Source organism: Argentina silus (assembly GCF_951799395.1).
Source record: "Argentina silus genome assembly, chromosome: 7".
NCBI lineage: Eukaryota > Metazoa > Chordata > Actinopteri > Argentiniformes > Argentinidae > Argentina > Argentina silus.
The window spans coordinates 13,109,391-13,136,123 of record NC_139661.1 but is presented as its reverse complement, the minus strand read 5'-3'; the positions used below and the strand labels follow the sequence as shown (position 1 = coordinate 13,136,123).

The 26,733-nt window shown below is 48.8% G+C and overlaps 1 protein-coding gene across 2 annotated transcripts in view; it reads right to left on the bottom strand.

Annotated features, from left to right (window-relative positions):
- Positions 1 to 1,121: 1,121 nt before the first annotated feature.
- LOC310806720 (glutamate receptor ionotropic, NMDA 1-like) overlaps positions 1,122 to 26,733 on the bottom strand; it is a gene marked incomplete at both ends in the record, with an annotated part of 28,438 nt that continues 2,826 nt past the window's right edge. The window contains 19 exons of one of the 2 annotated variants that reach the window (XM_083672921.1): positions 1,122 to 1,187; positions 9,575 to 9,720; positions 11,192 to 11,301; positions 11,465 to 11,626; positions 11,872 to 12,029; positions 12,226 to 12,374; positions 12,786 to 12,898; positions 13,372 to 13,490; positions 13,668 to 13,832; positions 14,096 to 14,223; positions 14,695 to 14,836; positions 15,512 to 15,598; positions 16,934 to 17,078; positions 18,067 to 18,241; positions 19,087 to 19,208; positions 20,920 to 21,017; positions 21,928 to 21,990; positions 25,489 to 25,665; positions 26,385 to 26,519. In XM_083672921.1, coding sequence (XP_083529047.1) covers positions 1,122 to 1,187; positions 9,575 to 9,720; positions 11,192 to 11,301; positions 11,465 to 11,626; positions 11,872 to 12,029; positions 12,226 to 12,374; positions 12,786 to 12,898; positions 13,372 to 13,490; positions 13,668 to 13,832; positions 14,096 to 14,223; positions 14,695 to 14,836; positions 15,512 to 15,598; positions 16,934 to 17,078; positions 18,067 to 18,241; positions 19,087 to 19,208; positions 20,920 to 21,017; positions 21,928 to 21,990; positions 25,489 to 25,665; positions 26,385 to 26,519 — 2,460 coding nt within the window. The remainder of the gene's footprint in view (positions 1,188 to 9,574; positions 9,721 to 11,191; positions 11,302 to 11,464; positions 11,627 to 11,871; positions 12,030 to 12,225; positions 12,375 to 12,785; positions 12,899 to 13,371; positions 13,491 to 13,667; positions 13,833 to 14,095; positions 14,224 to 14,694; positions 14,837 to 15,511; positions 15,599 to 16,933; positions 17,079 to 18,066; positions 18,242 to 19,086; positions 19,209 to 20,919; positions 21,018 to 21,927; positions 21,991 to 25,488; positions 25,666 to 26,384; positions 26,520 to 26,733) is intronic. The other variant, XM_083672922.1, reaches the window with a different exon arrangement.

Sequence of the window (26,733 nt, the reverse complement as noted above, 5' to 3'; positions counted from 1 at the left end):
ACCTCAATACTACCTCATTACCCAGGGTTAGCTTGTCTAGTTAGACATCTACAGAGCTGCATGCTTCTAGTGTACATCTACATGTCCTCCTCATTTGATACTGCACCAACAACATCCGCTAGAACTGATATCCTACGGTTCAGAATGGAACACATCACTACTAAAGCACAGTGCTGTTCAACACATCTAGCCGTGGTGGAGGGAGGGCCTGGATTCTGCACGCGGAGGTAGAGAGACGCTGACATCACATTATACGGTTAAAACATCATCTATGAATCTATCACAAAGCTTTGTCAGAAATACAGTGAGTTTACCGTTGATTTAAGTCTTGTATGATATGGTCAGTAGTAGTGAGAACATCAACATAACAGTTAATAATAATCGATAATCATCTTGTTTCATGTGTATACAGAATACAACTACAGACAGCATATAAAAATAATCCTAAAGCTATGGGTGCTATGGTAATGCTGGGCCAGGGTCAGAGGTCAGGGTCAGGGCTGGGGTCAGGGTCAGGGTCAGGGCTGGGGTCAGGATCAGGGTCAGGGTGAGGGTCAGGATCAGGGCTGGGGTCGGGGTCAGGGTCAGGGCTGGGGTCTGCGTGGCCGTGCGTGGGCCAAGTGAGGTGAGGTGTAGCAGGTCTTTGTGTTCTACAGTGGGTCAGTGTGTTAGCAGGTTGTCCATGTTCTGCTTGTCTGGGACAGGCTCAGAATGGAAGGGATAGGGATTCTAGAACGGTCATTCGAAATGGGTTGATGGGTTCTGATGGATTCTGATGGATTTTGATGAGTTCTGATGGGTTCTGATGGATTCAGATGGGTTGATGGGTTCGGATGGGTTCTAGATGGGTTCTGTATGGGTCCTTATGGGTTCAGATGGGTTCTGATGGGTTCTAGATGGGTTGATGGGTTCTGAGGGGTTGATGGGTTCTGAGGGGTTAATGGGTTCTGAGGGGTTCTGAGGGGTGGCATAGAGTAGCAGCAATGGACCAGCACTTCTCTGGCACAACATCATCATCTTCTCACTCCCTTCTGTCCAAAGTCTCTCTCTTCTTCTCTCTCCTCTTCTCTCTCTCCGTCTCTTTGTCTCTCACCTTCGCTCCGTCTCTCTCCGTCTCTCTCTCACACCACAGTGCTGACGGAGGGATCTGATAGGTTGAGCTGGCCTGTTATGTCAGTAGGGTAAGGCTGCAGAGAAGACAGGAGACAAAAACACAAGAGATGACTTGTGATGACACACACACACACACACACACACACACACACACACACACACACACACACACACACACACTCACTCACTCACTCACTCACTCACACACACACACACACACACACACACACACACACACACACACACACTCACACCCCTGTTCCCTCTCCCCCTCAGGGCAGCGTTTGGCTCAGATTGGGAATGGTTGTGGTGTTTAGTTAGGACAGTTAATCAGCAGTAGCAGCAGTGTCCTCCTGGCTGGAGCCTTCTGATCAATAAGCAACAGCAAGGTCACATGCTGGGCGCTAGGCTGTTGTCAAGCTGTTGTCAAGTTACAAGCCAGTGGTTCTCTGTTGTTAGTAGTATTGGTGGTGTTTGACACTAGGGTGTTGTTACTGGTGGTGTTTGACACTAGGGTGTTGTTACTGGTGGTGTTTGACAATAGGGTGTTGTTACTGGTGGTGTTTTGACAAACTGGTGGTGTTTGACACTAGGGTGTTGTTACTGGTGGTGTTTGACACTAGGGTGTTGCTAGTGTGGTGTTAGACACTAGGGTGTTGTTACTGGTGGTGTTTGACACTAGGGTGTTGTTACTAGTACTGGTGGTGTTTGACACTAGGGTGTTGTTACTCGTACTGGTAGTGTTTGATAGTAGGGTGTTGTTACTGGTGGTGTTTGACACTAGGGTGTTGTTACTGGTGGTGTTTGACACTAGGGTGTCGCTACTGTGGTGTTTGACACTTGGGTGTTGCTACTGTGGTGTTTGGCACTAGGGTGTTGTTAGTGGTGGTGTTTGACACTAGGGTGTTGTTACTAGTACTGGTGGTGTTTGACACTAGGGTGTTGTTAGTGGTGGTGTTTGACACTAGGGTGTTGCTACTACCACGTTTCTCACCCCAGCAGATCTGACTACGTATGCAATGTGGGTGTACAGATGAATGTGAATATTGTAGAGTGACAGAGAATAATCACTCATGGGTGTTCAGTTTTTTTTTAAATGCGATAGCTGTGTTCCAAAATGCGTTCTTGCGCTCTATCTCGATGGATATGCTCTAGATAGAGCGCAATAACACATTTTGGAGCACAGCCTATGTGTTAAAAAGGGTCTGTGAATATGCCACAGCTTCGGTTCAAGGTTACCATGGAAACTGAGGTGATAATATCTGGGTGTTTTCCGCTCGACAGAGAAACCTTCAGTTCAGCATGGAGTTGAACATCTAACACAGGAGACGCCGGTCCTGGGGATTCTATTCCATTCAGAAGTAACACCTACCTAATATTGTGAAACGGAATAGTTCTTTTCAATGCCATGGTCTGAATCAGATGATACTGATTTACAATAACAGAATAACGTTTATGCGCGCGCGCGCGCGCATAAACGTTATTCTGTTATTGTAAATCAGTATCATCTGTGTGTGTGTGTGTGTGTGTGTGTGTGTGTGTGAGTGTGTGTGTCTGTGACCTCACTGTTCCCAATGTTGTCACTATTTCATAGAAGTACAACTTATTCTAATTCTCTTGTCAACATTCAGAATCCTAATGCCACAGTGCCTCCTGCCAGTCAGCAGGTGAACAGCAGTATGACAGAGAAGTCTGCTGATCAACAACCTGGGCTGCGTCTCCATAGTCTCACCTAGTCTCCTCTCCTAGTCTCCTCTCCTTGTCTCCTCTTCTTGTCCCTCTCCTAGTCTCCTCTCCTAGTCTCTTCTCCTAGTCTCCCCTCTTACACTCCTCTCCTAGTGTCCTCTCTGAGTCTCCTCTCCTCGTCTCCTCTCCTAGTCCCCTATCCTAGTCTCCTCTCCTAGTCTCCTCTCCTCGTCTCCTCTTCTAGTCTCCTCTCAGAGTCCCCTATCCTAGTCTCCTCTCCTAGTCTCCTCTCCTAGTCCCCTCTCCTAGTCCCCTCTCCTAGTCTCCTCTCTTTTTCTGACATTGGCAGGACAGGAGGAGACAGTTGAGAGCAGATCTCTAAAGGAGGTTTTGATTTCACCTCTACAGTTCTGTCAGATTCTTACTAATGAAGGAAAGGAAACAAGGAGAGGAAACAAGGAGAGGAATCAAGTGAAGACTGAGGAGACGCCCCCCAGGAGTGATGCCAGCAGAATAGGAGAGGAGAAGCAGTGTGGTACAGTATGAAGTATGGACACCAACACACACAATCCATTGAAATCCATTTATAAAGAAACACTGATGTCAAATAAAAAGATGGTCACAACGTAAGTGAGTTGTTTCTTGTTTACACCTTGTCTGGTTTGTTTACACCTGACGTTGTTTGTTTGTTTGTTTGTTTGTTTACCTGTTCTGCTCTGTGGGAGTCACCTGACTGCTATTACAGAGACTTGAGCCCCCAAATCTGTCTCCTACACCTCTACACCTCTACACCCCTACACCTCTACACCCCTACACCTCTAAACCTTACACCCCTACACCTTACACCCCTACACCTCTACACCCCACACCCCCACACCTTACACCCCTACACCCCTACATCCCTACACCTCTACACCCCTACACCTCTACACCCCTACACCCCCACACCTTACACCCCTACACCTTACACCCCTACACCCCTACACCTTACACCCCTACACCTTACACCCCTACACCCCTACACCCCTATACCTTACACCCCTACATACCTACAGCTCTACACCTCTACACCCCTCCCTACACCCCTACACCTCTACACCCCTACACCCCTACACATCTACACTCCTACAGCTCTACACCCCTCCCTATACCCCCACACCTCTACACCCCTACACCCGTACACCTCTACACCCCCACACCTCTACACCCCTACACCCCTACACCTCTACACCTCTACACCCCTACACCTCTACACCTCTACACCCCTACACCTCTACACCCCTACACCTCTACACCCCCACACCTTACACCCCTACACCTTACACCCCTACACCTTACACCCCTACACCTTACACCCCTACACCCCTACACCCCTATACCTTACACCCCTACATACCTACAGCTCTACACCCCTACAGCTCTACACCTCTACACCCCTCCCTACACCCCTACACCTCTACACCCCTACACATCTACACTCCTACAGCTCTACACCCCTCCCTATACCCCCACACCTCTACACCCCTACACCCGTACACCTCTACACCCCCACACCTCTACACCCCTACACCCCTACACCTCTACACCTCTACACCCCTACACCTCTACACCTCTACACCCCTACACCTCTACACCCCTACACCTCTACACCTCTACACCCCCACACCTCTACACCCTTACACGTCTACATCCCTACACCCCTACACCCCTACACCTCTACACCCCTACACCTCTACACCAATGTTCCCTCTAAGCTGCGCGCCTGTGCAATCGCGCACTGCTCGCACATTCTCAGCGCACAAGAAAATCTATGCAGTGCATAAAATAAAATTCACCATAAACGTATTAATTAATATCTAATATTAGACCTAATCTAATCTAATTAATTAGACCAATAATGTGTTTTTTGTACCATTTTTCAATGTAACACAGTGAGTGACAGGTGTCCAGCCAATGATACGATACGGTTTACTTACGCTACGCAGCCAATCATAGCATTGATAGTTCTTGCATATGTGCCCTGCCCATACGCACCATGCAGGTTAGCTAGCTAACAACAATGCGGCGGAGTTAACCCATTTGTGCCGGATGCTGCGCTACGCAGCATTGCATCTACCGCCGGTTGCTGCGTTACGCACATTTGAATTTGCCGCCAGTTGCTGCGTAGCGCAGCATATTTGTGCTACATTTCAAGCTTCCAGTGCAGATTGTGAAAGAGGATTTAGTTTAATGAATCATATCAAAACAGCATCCAGAAATCGTCTTGAAGTGGCACATTTGGACCAGCTGATGCGCATAAAGTCAAAGCAAGAAGCAGACGAAGCCATCAACCTGGACAAAGTGTACAACCATTGAAGTGAGAAGGACAGACGTGAAAAATAAGGTAAAATTAAAGTCAAAATGTGTGCATATTCTAGTGACATTTATTAAGATTTTTTATTTATGGATATTAATCATTAAATGCTGTTACTACTAGATAATTTATGGGTAGTAGAAATGCTAATAAAAAAACTGTGTAATTAGATATTTTACAGACAAAGAGTTACAAGAATTTACACTGTATCACAAGCTACAGCACATGTCATTGAGCAAAATGTGAATGTTTTAATGTGAACAAAATGTTATGTCTGAAAGGTGTATATGTCTCATTTTTTTCCAGAACAGGACCCTCAGCCAGGCCACAACTGGACCACAGCCAGGCCAAAGCAGGACTCTTCCCATGGCCAAAGCAGGACTCTTCCCATGGCCAAAGCAGGACTCTCACATATAACATATAACATACTATACATCTCATGAACAACAAGATTTTTGTCTTTTTCATTTTAAGTGGGCCAAATCGCTTATATTAAAAGTAAACTAATGAAAATTGCTGCTGTAATTTGATTATTTTAATAAGACATGTAACTTGCTATGATCCAAGGTTTTGAACAGGTGTGATACTGGTGTGTGGCCACAGCGTGCACATCTGATGTTGCTCACAGTGGTCCTCAGTGTGCTCAGGGAGCTTGTGTATATGCCCAGACACATGAAAAATTAGAGGGAACATTGCTCTACACCCCTACACCCCTACAGCTCTACACCCCCACACCTTACACCTCTACACCCCTCCTTACACCCCCACACCTTACACCTCTACACCTCTACACCCCTACACCCCTACACCCCTACACCTCTACACCTCTAGACCTCTACACCTCTACACCCCTCCCTACACCCCTACACCTCTACACCCCTACACCTCTACACCTCTACACCCCTCCCTACACCCCTACACCTCTACACCCCTACACCCCTACACCTCTACACCCCTACACCTCTACACCCCTCCCTACACCCCACACCTCTACACCCCTACACCTCTACACGTCTACACCCCTCCCTACACCCCCACACTTTACACCCCTACACCTCTACACCTCTACACCCCTACACCTCTACACCTCTACACCCCTACACCTCTACACCTCTACACCTCTACACCCCCACACCTCTACACCCTTACACGTCTACACCCCTACACCCCTACACCTCTACACCCCTACACCCTTACACGTCTACACCCCTACAGCTCTACACCCCCACACCTTACACCTCTACACCCCTCCTTACACCCCCACACCTTACACCTCTACACCTCTACACCCCTACACCCCTACACCTCTACACCTCTAGACCTCTACACCTCTACACCCCTCCCTACACCCCTACACCTCTACACCCCTACACCTCTACACCTCTACACCTCTACACCCCTCCCTACACCCCTACACCTCTACACCCCTACACCTCTACACCCCTACACCGCTACACCTCTACACCTCTACACCCCTACAGCTCTACACCCCTCCCTACACCCCCACACCTCTACACCCCTCCCTACACCCCCACACCTCTACACCCCTACACCTCTACACGTCTACACCCCTCCCTACACCCCCACACTTTACACCCCTACACCTTACACCCCTACACCTTACACCTCTACACCCGTCCCTACACCCCCACATCTCTACACCTCTACACCCCTACACCCCCACACCTTACACCCCTACACCTCTACACCCCTACACCCCTACAAGACCTATAAGAGGCTCCAGTACACTTCCTATCCTAAAATAAATGTATATGTACAGATGAATTATTGATGTTCTCTGGGGGAGGTTGTTTGCTATCAGTCCCCCCCCCCCCCACCCTCGCTCCTATGGCTAGCTCCAATAGCTAGCTCCAATGGCCAGCTCCAATGGCCAGCTCCTATGGCTAGCTCCAATGGCTAGCTCAGCTCCAACAGCTAGCTGTTCAGCTGTGCACAATGTCTGCCTGATATCGGTGTTTAAAATGCACATGTACACCTTCATACATATGCATGTACAGTAAATGGCCACAAGCATAACTCAATAATACATGATCCATTCAGAACCAGCTCCAGCATTAGTCAGATATTCCTTTGTGAGATGTTAATTTTCCTTGAGAAGCGCAGGCTCATGTACAGCAGCATGATTTATTACTGTAGAGTTCAACCCACAGCATGGAGCACAGGCAAGTAGTGTGATCTACAATGCACACACGTAGGGCACACAATCATTTATACTTCTTTATGTCCTGTGAGTGTGTGTGTGTGTGTGTGTGTGTGTGTGTCTGTATGGCACCTACTGCAGAGTATGTGTAGCCAGGAAAAAAATGCCAGGAAAACGTTGGGCCCCTGTTCAACATCATATGATCCACGTTTGGTCAATATTCCCTTATTCACATTTATTTTTTATTATTTGGAAAAGTTGCAGCGAATGTTTAGCAGTAAATTATTCATTTGTAGGAGCTCTATCTATTCATCTCGAAGCACAACCAATATAAACTATACTACATAATATCCACATATTTCAATGATTCCAAGTGTAATTTTGAGCTAAAGAACTGAAGAAATGGAATAAAATAAAATGGTGATTTTATATGGCCCTACACGGATGTGAGTAATAGAAAGTCCAGCGCTCCAAATCTGAGTCCTATAGAGAGTCACACAGCCCACAGGCATGCTGGTAGAGAGGGATTTAATGATTTCATTTTTTTTTCTGTTGAACCGAGGACGAACCGAACTGTGGGTTTGACAAACACCCTTAGTTCAGACTACACAGATGCATCTTGGGAAGTCTGGCTTGTCATGTTGCATAAAACAATTAGCAGTGTTACTGTACTTTAAAACAGTAAGCACTGCACTGTGTGTGTGTATGTGTGGTGTGGTGTGTGTGTGTGTGTGTGTGTGTGTGTGTGTGTGTGTGTGTGTGTGTGTGTGATGCATTGGCTACATGTATTGTTTACGTCATGCCTGAATACATCTACAACAGTTTCCGAGATCTTTAAGAACTGAACAAGGAAATGCACTTATCTGAGCTTCTGGAATTAGGAGTTTTAATTAGTACTGACCTTGTAACTGGTGGTGGTGGTGGTGGTAGTGGGTGTGTGTGTGGGTGTGTGTGTGTGTGTGTGTGTGTGTGTGTGTGTGTGTGTGTGTGCATGCATGCATGTGCGTGTGTGCATGTGTGGAGTATATGCTTGTGTGTGTGTGTGTGTGTGTGTGTGTGTGTGTGTGGTAGTGGGTGGTGTGTGGGAGTGTCCTGCATGTAGTTGATTCCCAAAGCATAAACCAGAGAGAGCAGGCTAATGGAGAGGTCACATCCCTGCAGTAGATGTACTATTATGTAAATGTTGATCCACATCTTTCAAAGTCAACTCTAAAGACATTCAAAAGCAGTATTCTGTCGACACAGCCCCTGAGCCCACCATCAGAACTGTCTGACAGAACAGGGCCTTCTGTTTCTCACTGATGAAAGCCCACAGGCCTACAGCAGAAGAGGCTGGTGGAGGTAGAAATCGGAGGACGGGCTCATCAAACAGTTAGATACCGTTCCTCATTCCATTCCATACCCTAGAATGAGCCCGTCCTCCGATACCTTGGCTAGCCTATCATATGCTGCTGGGGAGGCTGGTAGCCTATCATATGCTGCTGGGGAGGCTGGTAGCCTATCATGTACTGCTGGGGAGGCTAGTAGCCTATCATATACTGCTGGGGAGTCAACTGTAGTGTAGCATGGTTGGCCTTTCAAAACACAAAAGACTCCTGTTTCTCTCAAACCCCCTCACATAGACACAGTGTGTTAACATGGTGTGTGTGTGTGTGTGTGTGTGTGTGTGTGTGTGTGTGTGTGTGTGTGTGTGTGTGTGTGTGTGTGTGTGTCTCAGCTGGGAGACTCTGATCTCTGTAGTCGCCTGCTGTTCTATTCACCAGCGATGTGGTCCCAGCATGCACCAAGCTGACTGTACAGCAGGCACATCAGAGGCTCCTGCTGCCCCCTGCTCTCCCCCCTCTCTCTCCCCCCCTCTCTCCCCCTCTCCCCCTCCAGGCAGGAGACCAGCAGTGGCCTCATGCTCTCTCTCACACACAGCAGAAGACAGGGCAGAGATAGATAGATCTGTACACAGAGAGAGAGAGAGAGAGAGAGAGAGAGCGAGAAAGAAAGAAAGACTGATATACGGTATAGAGAGAGAGAGAGAGAGAGAGAGAGAGATAAAGATAGATAGATAGCTAAAAAGAGAGAGAGACAGAGTGAGTAAGAGAGAGCGAGAAAGATAGATTGATAGATAAGAAAACAGAGGGAGAGGGAGACAGAGAGAGAGAGGTGCCTCTAAGTGTCTCTGCTCTAGGGCCTGTGTCTCCTCTGTCTGAAGGTCATAGAAGGCGGGTCTGTGTTGCCCTTCCCAAGATGGCCGCCGCCATGGGTCATACCTGCAGGTTCTTCCTCCACACGTTGACCGCGGCAAAGGCCAGCTGCATCTGCTTCCTGCGTGCGTCCTTGTGGCGTTTGTACGCGATCTCGATGAAGATGAGGAAGATCCCCGCAACGATGCCGCCGGCAACCAGCATGAACACGCCTGGCGGGAGGGGGAGGAGTTTAACACATCATAACAACCTGTTAGACTCTAGAATGCAAAAGTCTGAAAACAAAATCAAAATGGACACTATGGTTCCTGATATGTGTAATTGTTGTTTAATGTGCTTTTATTCCACTTTTTTTCCTGTGAGCACGAATTAAATAAACTCAAACTCCAGCGTTACTGCCTGCCTGGCCACCACAGATGAAGGCTTTCTCCCGGTGCTGTTCCACCAGAGACCGGGTACCACTTCAGACTCCTTTTGGGCCCAAGTACGAGTGTTTTTTTTTTTTATTAATATGTTTTTTTTAGGGCATTTCTGCTTGATTGGGATAGAGACAGTAGAGATTAACAGGAAGGATCGATGAGAGAGAGGAGGGATGATATACAAGATATGTTGAGGGTCGGAATTGAACCAGGAATGATTATATGATATGTGCATTAGTGTGCTACGCCACTGAGTGCTTCCAAGCGTTGGTGTTTTATGGTGTGTTGTGTTTCCACCACCCAGGGTAAACTATCGACGTCGAGTTTCACCCTCAAACCCGCATGACTACTGGTTACTGAAACAATAAATCTGTCAACAATTTTCAAGTTTTTCTCCAACGAATTTCTCCACAACTTCACTTAGAAATTAGCAAAGGACTTGAGTGGTCGAGTATGAGGCATTTTATGTCATTTAGAAATGTACCTGGAAACTAGCACAGATTGTTGAGTCAGCCAGCCGCATGGGCCAGTCACATTTCCTTTGAAATGAAAATGGTTGCTTACCCACAGCTGAGCAAACTTAGTGCATATAAATGCTTCTAAACGTGACTCCAAACCAAAGGACCTAAGGGTTTCTATTGTGTGTTCATGCTTGTGTAACATAACAAGCAGCAGTCCCATCGACCAGCCCAGCCAAACAAGGGAGGCATAGCTCACATCTCATGCCTACCCCTAAACCCCGGCCAAGTCCCAAACATTGTGGCCATAGTCCCAAAAATCATAGCCCTGGGCTTTTTTGGGCCATTCTCTGGGATGGAAACACAAAAGTCTGAGGCTTTGGGCCGAGCACCGGTGCCAAGACTGACAGTGGAAAAACGCCATAAGTGTTTTAGTCTGAGCCGCTGTGAGGTATTTTGATATTCTCTGCACTTTGTATTGAGCAGACAAACACAAATATGATATGTTAAAATATTGCTAGCATTAATCTTGGTCCAGTCAGTGACCAACCCTCTGTTATCTCTCTCCTTACTCCTGATAGCGGTCCAGAATGTCCAGTAAAGAGAGACCCAAACCTACGGTATGTGCAGGGGAGGCTGGTGGAGGTAGAAATCGGAGGACGGGCTCATTGTAATGCATGGAATGGAATCAAACAGACTGATATTGATTGACAGATTGATTGATACCTTTCCTCGCTCTGTTCCATGCTATTACAATGAGCCCGTCCTCCGATTTGTACCTTTGTGTAGTGAAGAGAGAACCCTACCAGCCATGTTCTCGAAGGTGAGTGTGGCAGGAGCGTTGCTCCTGGAGTCACACTCCTGGTATCTGACCCAGGTCTTGTCCAGGTCCTCCATGAAGCCGTTCTCATGGGAGCTGCAGGCACAGAGGGGACAACGTTGCCCAGGGATCAACACAGCACACTACAGGGGAGGCTGGGGGAGGCTGGTCTACTACCTGAGAATGGCTATGCGATGTGGGACCGGTCTACTAGCTGAGAATGGCTTTATCATACTATGATCTGGGACAGGTCTACTACCTGAGAATGGCTAGGGAAACGTTCTGTTTCCATGGGCTGTCCTTCCTCATCCCGATACCAAAGCCGGAACGGAAGAACAGCTCTCCGGTCGTGACGAGGTCACACTTCTGGGACGCCTCGAACTCCAGCACGGCCGAGTCCCAGATGAATGCATGCAGAATGCTGAGGGAGGAGAGGAGGGGGGGATGGAGGGATGGATGGAAGGATGGAAGAGGGAATAAAATAGACACAGATAAAAACCCTAACCCTTTCGCTTGTCCCCCGCCACACACACATAACCCTAGCCCCCCCCCCCCCCCCCCCGCCCCACACACACACACATGACCCTAGACCCCCCCCCCCCACACACACACACACACACACATGACCCTAGGCCCCGCCCCCCACGGCTGGTCCAGGACGCTCACTTGTCTCTGACAGCCTGGATGGCCTCTGCGGCGCTCTCATAGTTGTGCTTCTCCATGTGGCGGTACATGGTGCTGAGCTCCACCTGCCGCCGGAAGTAGATGTCCACAGAGCTCTGCTTCACTGTGGCGTAGATGAACTTGTCTGATGGGTTACGCAGCTATGGAAGGAAAGCACACACATACACACACACACACACACACACACACACAGACACGCAGGCACGCAGGCATGCATGCACACACGCATACACGTTAGGGTGGGGTGGTTAGAACTAGGGTTAGGGCTAGGGTTAGGGTTAGGGTCAGGGTTAGGGTTAGGGCTAGGGCTAGGGTTAGGGCTAGGGTCTGGCCTACCCTGGGGTCGTTGATGCCGGTGATGCGCTCCTCAGGCCGGTCCAGCACCAGGAAGGCAGCCAGGTTGGCAGTGTATGATGCCACTATGATCATGGCAAACCCAGCCCACACCATGCCTAGGATTCTGGCCGAGAAACTCCGGGGTGCTCCTGGTTACCCATGTTAAATAGTTACACAAATAGTTAGTTACAGATTCAAGTTATTGACATGACTGTTAAGGACACAAATCGCAACACACTTGTTATGGCTGCACAGGAAGAATCATGTTCTGGTGATCAGGGTTAGGGTTAGTGTTAGGGTCAGGGTCAGGGTTAGGGTGGATCAGGGTTAGGGTTAGGGTCAGGGCTAGGGTTGGGTTAGGGCTAGGGTTAGGGTTAGACACTTGAGTTTACATGGGGGGTCTCAGGGAGGGCTACCTCATCACGAGAGTGTGATTCCAAAACGCCTCTGCTATATTGGGAAATGTGCAGGTCAGAGCTCAGTGTTGTTTACCTTCTCCTATCCCAGAGTTCAGTGTGTTGTTTACGTTCTCCTATCTCAGAGTTCAGTGTGTTGTTTACCTTCTCCTATCCCAGAGTTCAGCAGTACTCCCCATGAGAACCACATGGCAGAGGACAAGGTGAGGGCATCTTCTTCTTCTTCTTCACTGTTCACTTTAAACCTTCCAAACGGGCTGCAGACACACAGACACAGGGCTTTATTCTCTCAGCCTCCCGGCCTCCCGGCCTCCCGGCCTCCCAGCCTCCCAGCCTCTCAGCCTCCCAGCCTCTCAGCCTCTCAGCCTCTCAGCCTCCCAGCCTCTCAGCCTCCCAGCCTCCCAGCCTTTACCCTCCCACCCTTTACCCTCCCAGCCTTTACCCTCCCAGCCTCCCAGCCACAGGACTGACTGACATGATGTTCTTCATGGATTGTGCAGTTTCTGTACCAGTGGAGGCTGGTGGAGGTAGACATCGGAGGACGGGCGGTAATGCATGGAATGGAATGAGGGATGGTGTGTGTTTGATACCATTTCTTATTCCATTCCATGCATTACAATGATCCTGTCCTCCAATGTCTACCTCCACCAGCCTCTCACCTGTTCTGACCCCATCAGTCCTCCGTTGTGTACCTCCCCCAGCCTCCCCCAGCCTCTCCCCTGGTCCATACCTGAACCGGTCTAATAGGTAGAGCATCACCGCCACCACATGGACCGACAGACCCACCAGCAGCCAGAGGGTGCTTTGGAACGGCTGCATGAACGAGTCCAGAGTACTGCGAGGGATTTCCTACAACACAACACACACACACACACACACACACACACACACACACACACACACACACACACACACACACACACACACACACACAGCAGTTAAAGGAAGGGTACTACACACACGCATGCACACCCACACACACACACACACACACACACACACACACACACACACACAGGTGTGTACCTTCTTGACGAGGATGGTGAGGCCCTGGTACTTGAAAGGCTTGGAAAACTCGATGTACTGGGCACGCTCGTTGTTGATGGTGAGGGGAGCTACAATCATGTCTGCCATGCCTCCCAGGAGCTCCCCCATCATACCGTTCCACTCCTTCTTGTTACTGTTGTTCACCTGGGGGGGGGGGGGGGGGGGGGCTCGTTGTAATGCATGGAACGGAATGAGGAACAGTGTCATACGCATGTGTTTGACACCATTCTTAATTCCGTTGCGTGCGTTATGTTGAGGTCGTCAGACGTCTGGTCACACCTGGCTGGGAGCCAACAGTCACATGCCTCCATCATGTGTGGGTCCCCATGACAACTGGGGGAAAATAACACTGAAGAAATGTATTTCCCCTCTTCCCCTCTCCCCCTCTCCCTCTCTCCTATACTCACGCGCTCCTGCGTGCCAAACTTCCCATCAGCCACCAGGTGAACCTCGTAGGTGAAGTTCATTTCCCCGGCCAACTTAATCAGCAGGTCGATGCAGAAACCATAGCAACACTGAGGCACTATGGGCTGTCCTGGAACAGACAAGCATCAAACAGAACATCAGGGTAAACAACAACAACAAACAGAACTAGGGAGTAGGGGCTAGGGAGTAGGGAGTAGGACTAGGGAGTAGGGCTAGGGAGTAGGGGCTAGGGATTAGGGGCTAGGGAGTAAGGGCTAGGGAGTAGGGACTAGGGAGTAGGGAGTAGGGAGTAGAGAGTAGGGAGTAGGGGCTAGGGAGTAGGAGCTACGGAGTAGGGGCTAGGGAGTAGGGTGTAGGTAGTAGGGGCTAGGGAGTAGGGGCTAGGGAGTAGAAGCTGGGGTTTAGGGTGTAGGGTCTAGGGCCTAGGGGCTTGGGAGTAGGGCTAGGGAGTAGAAGCTAGGGTTTAGGGTGTAGGGTCTAGGGCCTAAGGGCTAGATAGTAGGGGCTAGGGAGTAGAAGCTAGGGTTTAGGGTTTAGAGTGTAGGGTCTAGGGCCTAGGGCTAGTGTTCAGTGTAGGTACCGGGGACAGTGCCGTTGGGTCCAGTGCAGATTACTTTCTGAATCTCTTTGTCTTGTGCGTTGAGGGTTTTCTCCTTCTTGCAGGTGCCGTCCGCCATGGTGGGCTTGACGTAGACAAATGGCTCCTGGTGAATCGTCACTATCTGAACCAAGACAGAACCTGCACAATCACACACTATAACCTCTAAACCTGGACGGGCCTATAATTGGGCCCAAGTTCAGCTTTAATTTGATTATTCATTTGATTATTGTTTACTTTATCTCCTTGTCATGTGTAGTATGTTATTCTGAACTATGATCTGAGCACATCCACACAAAACTTCAAGGTGTTATCTATCCAATGGTATCCTGCTTTTGCATCTGATTGTCCTATTTCTGATGTTAGAAGCAGTTTAGTTTGGAGTTTTAGGCGAAAATTAGTCTAATAGGACATTCAGCTGAAGAGGATGACAGACTTTCATTCAACACTAGAAGAGACATATATAACTACTACTACTACTGTGTGTACCTGTGTGTTACTGTGTGTACCTGAGTGTATCTGTGTGTTACTTATGTGTTGGAATTATTTGCACATCCCAATTAGTTCCTTCACCGGAAAAATAAAGTAGTTTGAATTGGATTGAATAAAAGGACATACAGTGTATTGCTCATGGTCTAAGATCAGTGGAGGCTGGTGGGGGTAGAAATCGGAGGACAGGCTCATTGTAATGCACGCGTGTTTGATACCATTCCTCATTCTAGTTCCATGCATTACAATGAGCCCATCCTCCGATTTCTACCTCCGCTAACCTCCCATGTGTGAGACGTGGAGGCCCCACCTTCAGTCTGGTGGACATCTGGTATCCTCTTGGTTTCTCCGTCTCTCCTCCAGGCCAAATGATCTTCCTCTGGCTGTTCATCACCACCTAGAACAGCCAACAGAACATGACTCTTCTCCACCTAGAACAGCCAACAGAACATGACTCTTCTCCACCTAAAACAGCCAACAGAACATGACCCTTCACCACCTAGAACAGCCAACAGAACATGACTCTCCTGACTCAAACCAAAACAATTCTCCTACAGAAGTCAATAGCTATCTTCCATCGTAGACTAAAGACCCATCTCTTTAGGGTACACCTGGGCCGACTCTTCTCTCCTCTTCAGACCTCTCCACCCCTGCATTACTAAAACTTTCAATAAAATAAATAAATAAATAAAATAAAACGTTCCTTTCTCTAGCACTGTGACTGCCGATGGCACTTGTTCTTATCAAAGATACTTACATATCCAAATGTACTTACTGTCAGTCACTTTGGATAAAAGGCTAAATGACTCAAATGTAAATGTAGAACCAAACAAAACATGACTGTTCTTCCTCAGATCCAAACAAACTGTACATCCAGAACATTACTGATCCATTATAACTCAGGAACCACCACCTACAGAACCAACCAGAACTTTCATGATCTCCTAGGACACTAGAACCACCAACAGAACCAATCAGAACTCTTAAAACACTAGAACCACCAACAGAACAAACCAGAAATTCTAGAACACCAGAACGACCTACAAAACCAATCAGAACTCCTTGAACACTAGAACCACCTACAGAACCACCCACCAACACGCTCTGGGCTTCCTGTCATGCAAATTTTATACATACACAAATACAAAATGATAGCACCAAGGCATAAATACTTAAATCTAACCACTCAATACTTAATGCAGAGAGACACACTGCATCAGTGTCTACTGTGGAACCATGACATTTCAGGAAGCCAGGCTGGCTGTCGTACCTGGGAGCCGTTGAACAGAACCAACCAGAACTCCTAGAACACTAGAACCACCCAGGGAACCAACCAACCAACCAGAACTCCTAGAACACTAGAACCACCCACAGAACCAACCAGAACTCCTAGAACACTAGAATCATCCACAGAACCAACCAGAACTCCTAGAACACTAGAACCACCCACAGAACCAACCAGAACTCCTAGAACACTAGAACCACCCACAGAGCCAACCAGAACTCCTAGGACACTAGAACCACCTACAGCACCAACCAACCAGAACTCTTAGAACACTAGAATCACCTACAGAACCAATCAGAACTCCTAGAACACTAGAACCACCTACAGAACCAACCAACCAGAACTCTTAGAACACTAGAACCACCTACAGAACCAATCAGAACTCCTAGAACACCAGAACCCCCTACAGAACCAATCAGAACTCCTAGAACACTAGAACCACCGTACCTGGGAGCCGTTGAACATGCCGACTTGGACCAGCCGTGTCTTCTGGTAGTTGAGGATGCTGTAGGTGGCGAAGCGCCGGTCGCCATCGTCGTTGAACTCGATGCGTCCTGTCAGGCCATCTGGGTACTTGGATGACATCAGCACCCTGCAGGCACAGAGGGAGTCAGCCACATCATCGTGACAGGATGGGGGTTGACGGTGGCAGGGGAGGCCGATGGAGGATGACATCGGAGGACGGGGCTTGTTGTGATGCACGGAACGGAATCAGGAACGGTGTCAATCATTCTGATGCGTTTCCTTGTTCCGTTCCAGGCGTTACAACAAGCCCGTCCTCCGATTTCTACCTCCACTGGCCTCCCCTGGTTGGGGACTGACACTGAGGCTGGGGACTGATGCTGAGGTTGATCTGTGGTGATTTTCGGCAGCCAGTTGAGAAAATGTGAGAACATGTCTGTCAATTATTCTGTTTATTTCAGGCTCACTCTGACCATTTCAGACACAGAAACAACAGATACAAATAAACTAAGCAAAACTAAATACAGTGTTTAACTCTTGTAACCACAAACACATTGACAATAACTTGTGCCACTCTTTTCCAAAGAGATCTCATCATCTCAATGAGACTAACTTGAGACTGACCTCATTGAGACCAGGCTTTCTTAGTTCGAAAAACCCGGGAAATACTTTTGCAGAAAGTAGCTACAAAGAGGTGGAAACCCGTTTGAAATCAAATACTCCCTACTCCCTAGACCCTACTCCCTAGCCCTACTCCCTAGCCCCCTACTCCCTAGCCTCTACTCCCTAGCTCCTATTCTTTAGCCCCTACTCCCTAGCCTTTACTCCCTAGCTCCTATTCTTTAGCCCCTACTCCCTAGCCTCTACTCCCTAGCTTCTACTCCCTAGACCCTACTCCCTAGCCCCCTACTCCCTAGCTCCTACTCCCTAGCCCCTACTCCCTAGTCTACTCCCTAGCCTCCTACCCCTCGCCCCCCCGCCCCTACTAACCTAGCCCCAACTAATCTAGCCCCTACTCGATAGCCCCTTGAGTGACGCCTTGTGACACGTCAAACCAATCAAATACCTTAATTAGATGAATTAGAACAAAATAGATTAACAGAACACAGTGTGCTGACCGTTTAAACAGCGGGCCGGTCCTCCAGATGTTGGTGTTGCCGACGCAGCCTTTGGGCGGTTCTGTGATGTTCTCCTTCTCAAACAACTCCTGGATGGACTGGGCTACCACGGCAACCGCGTCGTTGATGTGTGCCGACTCGTTCTTGCCATTGATGAGCTGAAGGCCGAGCAAGCCTGCCCAGGCGGTGACATCACAGGGGGAGGAGGAGCTTAGTTTAGACAACGTTCTGCACTACGGGCCGGTTTCCTCAGACCCAGATTAAACCCCTAATCCCTTAGTCCTAGACTGCAAAGCATCTTTGATGGAGAGAGTCTCTCCATCGAAAGTGCGATTTAGTCCCGGACTTGGCTTAATCTGTGTCTCGGACACCACCCCTGAATATCTCCTGTATTCAGGCAGGCCAAATCCATAACAAACACTGAGAAACGTGCTGGAATAGTACAGTAAGTAGCTCTATGACATGTTCTAACCTATAGGAGTTAGGTTTGGGATGAGACAGTGTACAGGGGTAGGGGGTTAAGTGTACACGTTCAAGTGAAGGTTACACAGACGTGTGTAAATAGCCAGGACATAGAAAAGTCAGTAGTAGCTTACCAGTGGATCTCTGTTACACTTCAATGTAGGAGAAGCAACACACTCTCTGCCTACATAACACTCTGTCCTCATGAGATCCTCGTCTCATTATTATGTGAATTAGAACCAAAGAGTTGATTACCAAAAGCTCTATTGCATTAGTTGTCTACTGAAAGAAAGACACACACTAAAAATGAAACAAACATAAAATGTTAGACATTTAAGCAACACAGTACACAATGAGAAAAAACCACTTGTTTAAAAACCTTTAAACATATCGATAATGTTTAAACGTTCAAACGTTCAAATGTGAAACACACACACACACACACGCACACACACACACACTGATATTAGCTGATGAGGATTATAAATTGGAGTATTAATAAGAGCGTGCGCAGGATGGCCAGCGCGGCGAGGGGGAGGGGCCAGGACGGGTACATACCATCTGGTGCCTCGCTCAGAGCTTTACCCGACATCTCCCTCTCACCGACTAGCCACACGTAGCCGGAGCCCGTCATGTTCAGCTGGCGCGCTGCCTTGTACACCGCTGCAGCCTCGTCCTCACTGGGAACACACACACACAACACACACATTACCAGCCGCGTCCTCACTGGGAACACACACACACAACACACACATTACCAGCCGCGTCCTCACTGGGAACACACACACACAACACACACATTACCAGCCGCGTCCTCACTGGGAACACACACACACACACACAACACACACATTACCAGCCGCGTCCTCACTGGGAACACACACACACAACACACACATTACCAGCCGCGTCCTCACTGGGAACACACACACACACAACACACACATTACCAGCCGCGTCCTCACTGGGAACACACACACACAACACACACATTACCAGCCGTGTCCTCACTGGGAACACACACACACAACACACACATTACCAGCCTCGTCCTCACTAGGAACACACAAACACAACACACACATTACCAGCCTCGTTCTCACTGGGAACACACACACACACACACACACACACACACACACAACACACACATTACCAGCCTCATACTCACTGGGAAAACAGACACACACATTACCAACCTCATCCTCACTGGGAAAACAGACACACAGATTACCAACCATATAGTTGGTTGTTCTGGTGCCGCTCGGGCAATTTAGGGTGTTGATTCAGGACCTCTTTGGTGAAGGATGTGATTGTTTCTATTGATATGACATAATATTGTGGTTTTATATGATGTATTGATTTCTGTATTTTACTGGTTGTATTTTTTTATGTGTTGTTTTGTAATTGTATTTTATACTGTGGACAGGGTGCACCTGCAAAAGGGCCTTTGTCTTAGTGTGTTTTCCCCTGTATAAATAAAGGTTAAATAACCAAAGCTCCAGAGATACACTGAGTACATGAGGGAGGCTGGTGGAGGGAGAAATAGGAGGACGGTTTGATATTCCATTTCTCATTCCGTTCTGTGCATTAAAATGAGCCTGTCCTCTGATTTCTACCTCCATCAGCCTCCACTGGAGTAAATAGCAGAACTTAATGTTGTTTTTAACCCTACGGTAGGGAATTGAACAGGTAAATGTCACTTGCTCATTGCTTGAATAATTGAGTAATTGAATAATTGAATAATTATATTCAGAATAGAACATACAGTCCCTGTAGCCATTGAATCTGTGACTGCAGTGCTGTAGACAGGTCTGTGCTCACATATTAAAGCAGCTTGTTCTTATGGTAATTGCTATACTATGATAATGTCATTGACTCCCTGTGGCCTCTGAAGAGAAAGGCATTTTACACTACTGAAATTTCTAGGCGCTATTTACCTAGAATTGATTGTTACAGAAATTATTATTACATAATAATAACATATCAATTACTTGTTATTTGGGATTCATTACAACAAATACCTATGCTAGGTGTGGCTAATCACAGCAAGGCATGGTTAGTCATGGCTAAGTCTGGCTAGGTTAGGTGTGGCTATGCTAGGTGTGGCTAATCATAGCAAGGCATGGTTAGTCATGGCTAAGTCTGGCTAGGTTAGGTGTGGCTAGGCTCTGTATGGCTCGGTGTGGCTAGGTGTAGATAGCAAGGCTAGGTGTAGCTAGGTGTGGCTAGGTGTGGCTAGGCTAGATGTAGCTATTGAGGCTAGGTGTAGCTAGGTTAGGTGTAGCTAGCAGGACAAGGTGTGGCTTGGCTAGGTGTAGCTAGCAGGGCTAGGTGTGGCTAGGCTAGATGTAGCTAGGCTAGGTGTGGCTAGGTGAGCAGAGTACTGACCTGGCAGAGAGGAGGATGACGCGGGCCTCAAGGTCTTTGGCCTCCAGCAGCATGGACGTCAGGTTGGTGTCTGGGTTGAACAGCAGAACTTTCTCTGCCTGTAGTTAGTTAGGACAGACAGTTAGCCCTGTAGGAGAGAGCCCCTCGCCCCCCCCGCCCCTCCTCCCCAGCCCCCAACCATGCTGACCCCCCTCTCTCTCTCTTAGTGGGGGGGTTGGAAAAAATGGAGAAAAAAGGTTTCCAAGATAATCTGCTCAACTGAAGAGAATTGAAGCTGGGGAGTAAAAAAAGGTTCTGCATTGTTGGGCATGCAAACTGAGGGTTGTCAAGACTCCAACCAGGGGCGTGCATGGTGGGGGAGGAGGTTGATGCAACCGCAAAGCAATAAACGGGTGGAGAAGGAAGGTTGAGGAAGAGGAGGGGGAGGAGAGGCAGAGGAGAGGAGGAGGAGGGGGAGGAGGAGGAGGAGAAGGAAGGAAGAGGAGGAGGAGGAGGAGGAAGAGGAGAAGGAGGAGAAGGAAGTTGGCGGTGGTGGTGGTGGTTTTCTTTCCGAAAAGAAAAAACTAAAAAGAGGTAGAATGCTGCAGAAAGGTGGGAGGTACCATCTGGGCGGCGCCTGCCTGAGTCACACCCCCCAGATCTCCACCCTGCGGCCCAGTCAAAAGGAAGGATAGACTTGCAATCATCGCCTTGGTTTCAACACATGCAACCCTCGACACCAAAATAATCCAAAAACTGTGGGGTGAGGGAAAGGGAAGGGGAGGGGGGGGGGGTGTGTGGGAGGGGAGGGGGGGGTGGGGGAGGAGGGGGGGCTCATTTAGCTAAAAATACACTAAAAAACCATTCTCGATTAAAATCATAAAAGAAAGAAAAAATCAAAAAGAGACGTGCTACCAGGATAATTGTATATCTCTGGAATCGATCGGTGGGCCGATTGGACTGGTTTTCTAAGTGGCTACACGGTCAGAGTAGTTTTTGGGCGGCGTGCATTTGGCCATGCAAGTATACCTTGGGTCCTCGCTTGAAGTCATAGGACAGATGGTCCAGGTTTTCATAGTTCCTGTTTTTAGTCTGATGAATAATGTGCAACAGAGAAAATATGCAGACACAGAGTAATATTATAAACAGTTATAAATGGGTTTTTGTGCAGTAAAGCATTCCAAACAAATCTCCACTTTTCTGCTTCAAATTTGGGATTCCGAACTCTGGGGCTTGCAAACACATCAAAGGGTCAAAGGGCGTTCTTCACACCGCGTCACTGAGACCTCCACAGCACCCCCAACGGGCTTGCAGCTGGCCCCGCCTTGGAGCCTGGAGACCAGGGGAGGCTGGTGGAGGCAGAAATTGGAGGACGGGCTCATTGTAATGCATGAACACATGTGTTTGATACCATTCCTTATTCCATTCCATGCAGTATGCCATGAGCCTGTCCTCCGATTTCTACCTCCATTAGCCTCCCCTGCTAGACAGACAGATTACCATGGTGCTGCTATAGAGACAGACAGACAGGCTCTACCATGGAGGAGAGAGACAGATAAGCTCTATCATGGAGGAGAGAGAGACAGGCTCTACCATGGAGGAGAGACAGATAGGCTCTATCATGGAGGAGAGAGAGACAGGTTCTACCATGGAGGAGAGAGACAGATAGGCTCTATCATGGAGGAGAGAGAGACAGGCTCTATCATGGAGGAGAGAGAGACAGGCTCTACCATGGAGGAGAGAGACAGACAGGCTCTACCATGGAGGAGAGACAGACAGGCTCTACCATGGAGGAGAGAGAGACAGGCTCTACCATGGAGGAGAGACAGACAGGCTCTACCATGGGGGAGAGACAGACAGGCTCTACCACAGAGGAGAGACAGACAGGCTCTACCATGGAGGAGAGACAGACAGACAGGCTCTATCATGGAGAAGAGAGACAGACTGGCTCTACCATGGAGGACAGAGAGACAGACAGGCTCCACCATGGAGGAGAGAGACAGACAGGCTCTATCATGGAGGAGAGAGACAGATAGGCTTTACCATGGAGGAGAGAGAGACAGACAGGCTCTACCATGGAGCGACTATTTGGTCTAGAGATAGACAGGAAATAGTCTTGAAACCAAATACATTACAAATCAAATCTGCAGTTCAGTCGTTTAAAAACTAAAATGTGAAGGCATTGGCGCGAGGAAATGCAGTAATCTTCAAAATATGAAACCGCAAAATCACTGAATACTGAAATGAAGTTCATACATACTGCATCGTTTCCATTAGGCTAATTCTTAATGGCAATCTCATCAAAATTAGATGCTTTCTGAGGCTCTCAGCTTCATTTAACGTCCCAAAGCCAGTATCAGCTGAGGTTCCCGACAGCTTGCTCTCCCCATCGACCCCGAAATATCCCAAATTAACTTTATTTCTTAATTTCTCTTGAATGTTTCATTAACTCCCTGTATGGCTGATGTAACATATTCTGACATGCAGCTGGCCAGTCTAGACACAGATCTGAGTGGACATAGCTCTGTCCCCAGGAAGAGAACTCCTTGTCCCCTCCTGTCCCCTAAATAGCCTGTCTCTACTGAGACACTGTCCCCTCCTGTCCCCTGAATAGCCTGTCTCTACTGAGACACTGTCCCCTCCTGTCCCCTGAATAGCCTGTCTCTACTAAGACACTGTTCCCTGAATAGCCTGTCTCTACTGAGACACTGTCCCCTCCTGTCCCCTGAATAGCCTGTCTCTACTGAGACACTGTCCCCTCCTGTCCCCTGAATAGCCTGTCTCTACTGAGACACTGTCCCCTGAATAGCCTGTCTCTAGACTGGAGACACTATCCCCTCCTGTCCCCTGAATAGCCTGTCTTTAGACCAGAGCCTTGATCTCACAGAGCTCAGGATCATGGTGTTCTGCACACAGGAGATAACAGCCAAGGAGACATCCTCCTCTGACCAGTCTGGTCTTTAGAGCAGGGGAGGCTGGGGAGGTAGAAATCCATTCCATGCGTTAAAATGAGCCCCGTCCTCTGATTTCTACCTCCAGCAGCCTCCGCTAATTTTGAAACGCCTGCTCAGATCTGCAACGTAAAGCCGAGCAATCATAAAATACGGTCGGACAACAGGACAACACTGTGTGATGGATGGACCCCGGATTTGCAAAGACAACTGTTACACGTTTTGATTGAATCCCCTAAAAACCAACGTTTCTCAGACACAACGTTCTAGACTTCAGAAACTCAGCTTTCTGCCAGACAGCTCTTCAAACACTTCCCCCACTCTCAGCAGACAGAGAAAGAGCAACCAAAGCTTCAGTCTGAAACAGTTAATCCCTAAAAAATTCCCACACTCTGAGCAGCCAGCTCAGTCTGGGTGAGGGGCTTCCAAACTGACAGAAATTATGATATGCCCTGAATACAGGAGGCAACAACACTCCAAACAACAAACACTGCGTCTTTGTGTCAACAAAACAAAAGCCGTCTGGTCTTGGTTTGACACCTCAGACATACAGTAGGCCTGGTTGCTGCGGTGCTTCCAGGTTTTGACACCTCCCTGGGTGGTTTTTAGGAGGGTGACAACACCATGATGTGAACACTTCACATCTAAAGCTACAATCCATGTGTTCCCCATCCTATCTCCTTCACTGACATGCTGTAGGCATGGTTCTCAGAGAAACAACCCGATCTTACTGCTAGCGCATGTCGCTAACTACATTACTGTCAAAGAGGAACGGTCGAACCGTCTCACACAAGTCTCCACAAGCTACACTGTAAACGACAGTGACTGATACGCATCGTTCAAATTGGCGGTTCTGAGATGCTACAGACTCCTACAGAAGCCTCACAGCACAGCCTTTGACGATAGCCATATCGCCTCGACCTGAGTCATCCAGACCCTCTGGAGAGGGGGGAACGAGCTCACGGAAACGGAGGGCAATGTTAGATCCAGGGGAGGCTGGCGGAGGTAGGAATCGGTTGTCATCACAAACAATGCATTTTCTTAAAAGCATCGCTCAAGGGTTTCGGTTTGATATCGCTCCTCATTCCGTCCTGTGCGTTACAATGACGCCGCCCATCCTCCGATGTCTGCCTCCACCAGCCTCCCTCCACCGGCCTCGCTCCTCCGGCCTCCGCTGCATCAGAACAAGAACCACAACAGAACCCAGAACCTCTATCGGAGCGTCGTCACAGATGTTTTGCACAGCCCCAGGTCAGATCCCTCTTTGTGTAGTAGGCTGTGGACTGACTGACTGACAGACTGAGTATGGGGCAAAGCAACGTGAGATGGGTGGAAAGTAGAACAGTTCTGTCAACAACAACGAGTCGCTGAGCTGATGTTTCTGGAAAAAGAAATGTTGGCCAAAATGGAGAGAGATGGGCTCACGTAACAGAAAAGGGAAAATAACTCCATCCAATAACAGTAGGGGTAACACAGAGGACCTTTGTGATGTTGGATACAAGCTGGACAGACAGACAGACAGACAGACAGACAGACAGACAGACAGACAGACAGACAGACAGACAGACAGACAGACAGACAGATGTACAGGACAAACAGACAGACAGGGCATGGTGTCTGGGCGGGGCAGTGGTCTCACCTTGGTCTCCCTCTCCTCCAATAGCGTCTCCAGCCTCTTCTGGGCGGCCCGCCCCTCGTGGTCGTCACTGACGATGAGGATGATGTGGTTCCAACGGAGCTCCCTCATCATGTCAAACCACACCTGAGCCTGGTGGGAGAAGGGCGGGACCGTCCGCAGGAAGGACAGGTGGATGCTCTGGGAGGGGGGGGGGGGCAGCATTACTACAGGAACACTATATCATGTATCTGTATCTATCATTATTTATCTTTATTTTCATGGATATAGTTAGATTACATGATACTCTGGAGGAGGAGATAGAGAGAGAGAGAGAGAGAGAGAGGGGGAGAGAGAGAGAGGAGTGGACGTGAGCTCGGAAAGCAACATAGAGATCAGCTCAATTCCCTGATCTAAGTCAACACTGGAAAACATAGAGGATTGTCCTGGTCTGAACAATAACAGGGACGTGTTGAAGAGGAGCGGGGGGGGGGGGGGGGGGGGGGGGGGGGGGGGGGGTGAGGAGGAGGGCAGTAATGGAGCTCTGAGCTTGGAAGATGAGGAGGGCAGTGAAAGCTTTCCTCCATCAGGGATATTTAGTTCTGCCAGACCGGTTATCAACCATCCCAAGGCAACAGAACTTCACATAAAAATATATTACAGATTGCATTTGCCCCCCCCCCCCCCTCCTTCCAACCCCCTCATCCTCTACAACCCATCCCCCCACCCCCCCTCCTTCCACCCCCCCCACCCCCCCCCATTTTAAGTCATGGATGGTCAGTCCCTGCCTCCATAGCTCTGTCTATGAATTTGAGAGTGGTTCCATTCCTCCAGCCCCATTCCTCAGCTGTTGGAATCCCAGATTGCACCTTTAAGCTCAGGCATCAGCTCAGCAGGCTAACACAGTCCCACTGGCTCACCTTGTCAGAGTAGATGGACATGCGTGTTGTCAGGCCGACCACGGGGATGCGGTAGAAGCCGGCGGTGTAGGAGACGGGCGTCGGGGTCAGGTGGTCGTTGGACTGGGGGGGGTGGCTGACCAGGATGGCATACACCTGGGGGCAGACAGACAGGTACCGTCAGACAGATAGGCATACACCTAAGGACAGACAGACAGGTACCGTCAGACAGACAGACAGGTACCGTCAGACAGACAGGCATACACCTGGGGAGAGACAGACAGGTACCATCAGACAGACAGGCAGGCAGACTCATACACCTCGGGAGAGAGAGACAGGTACCGTCAGACAGACAGGCAGGCAGACTCAT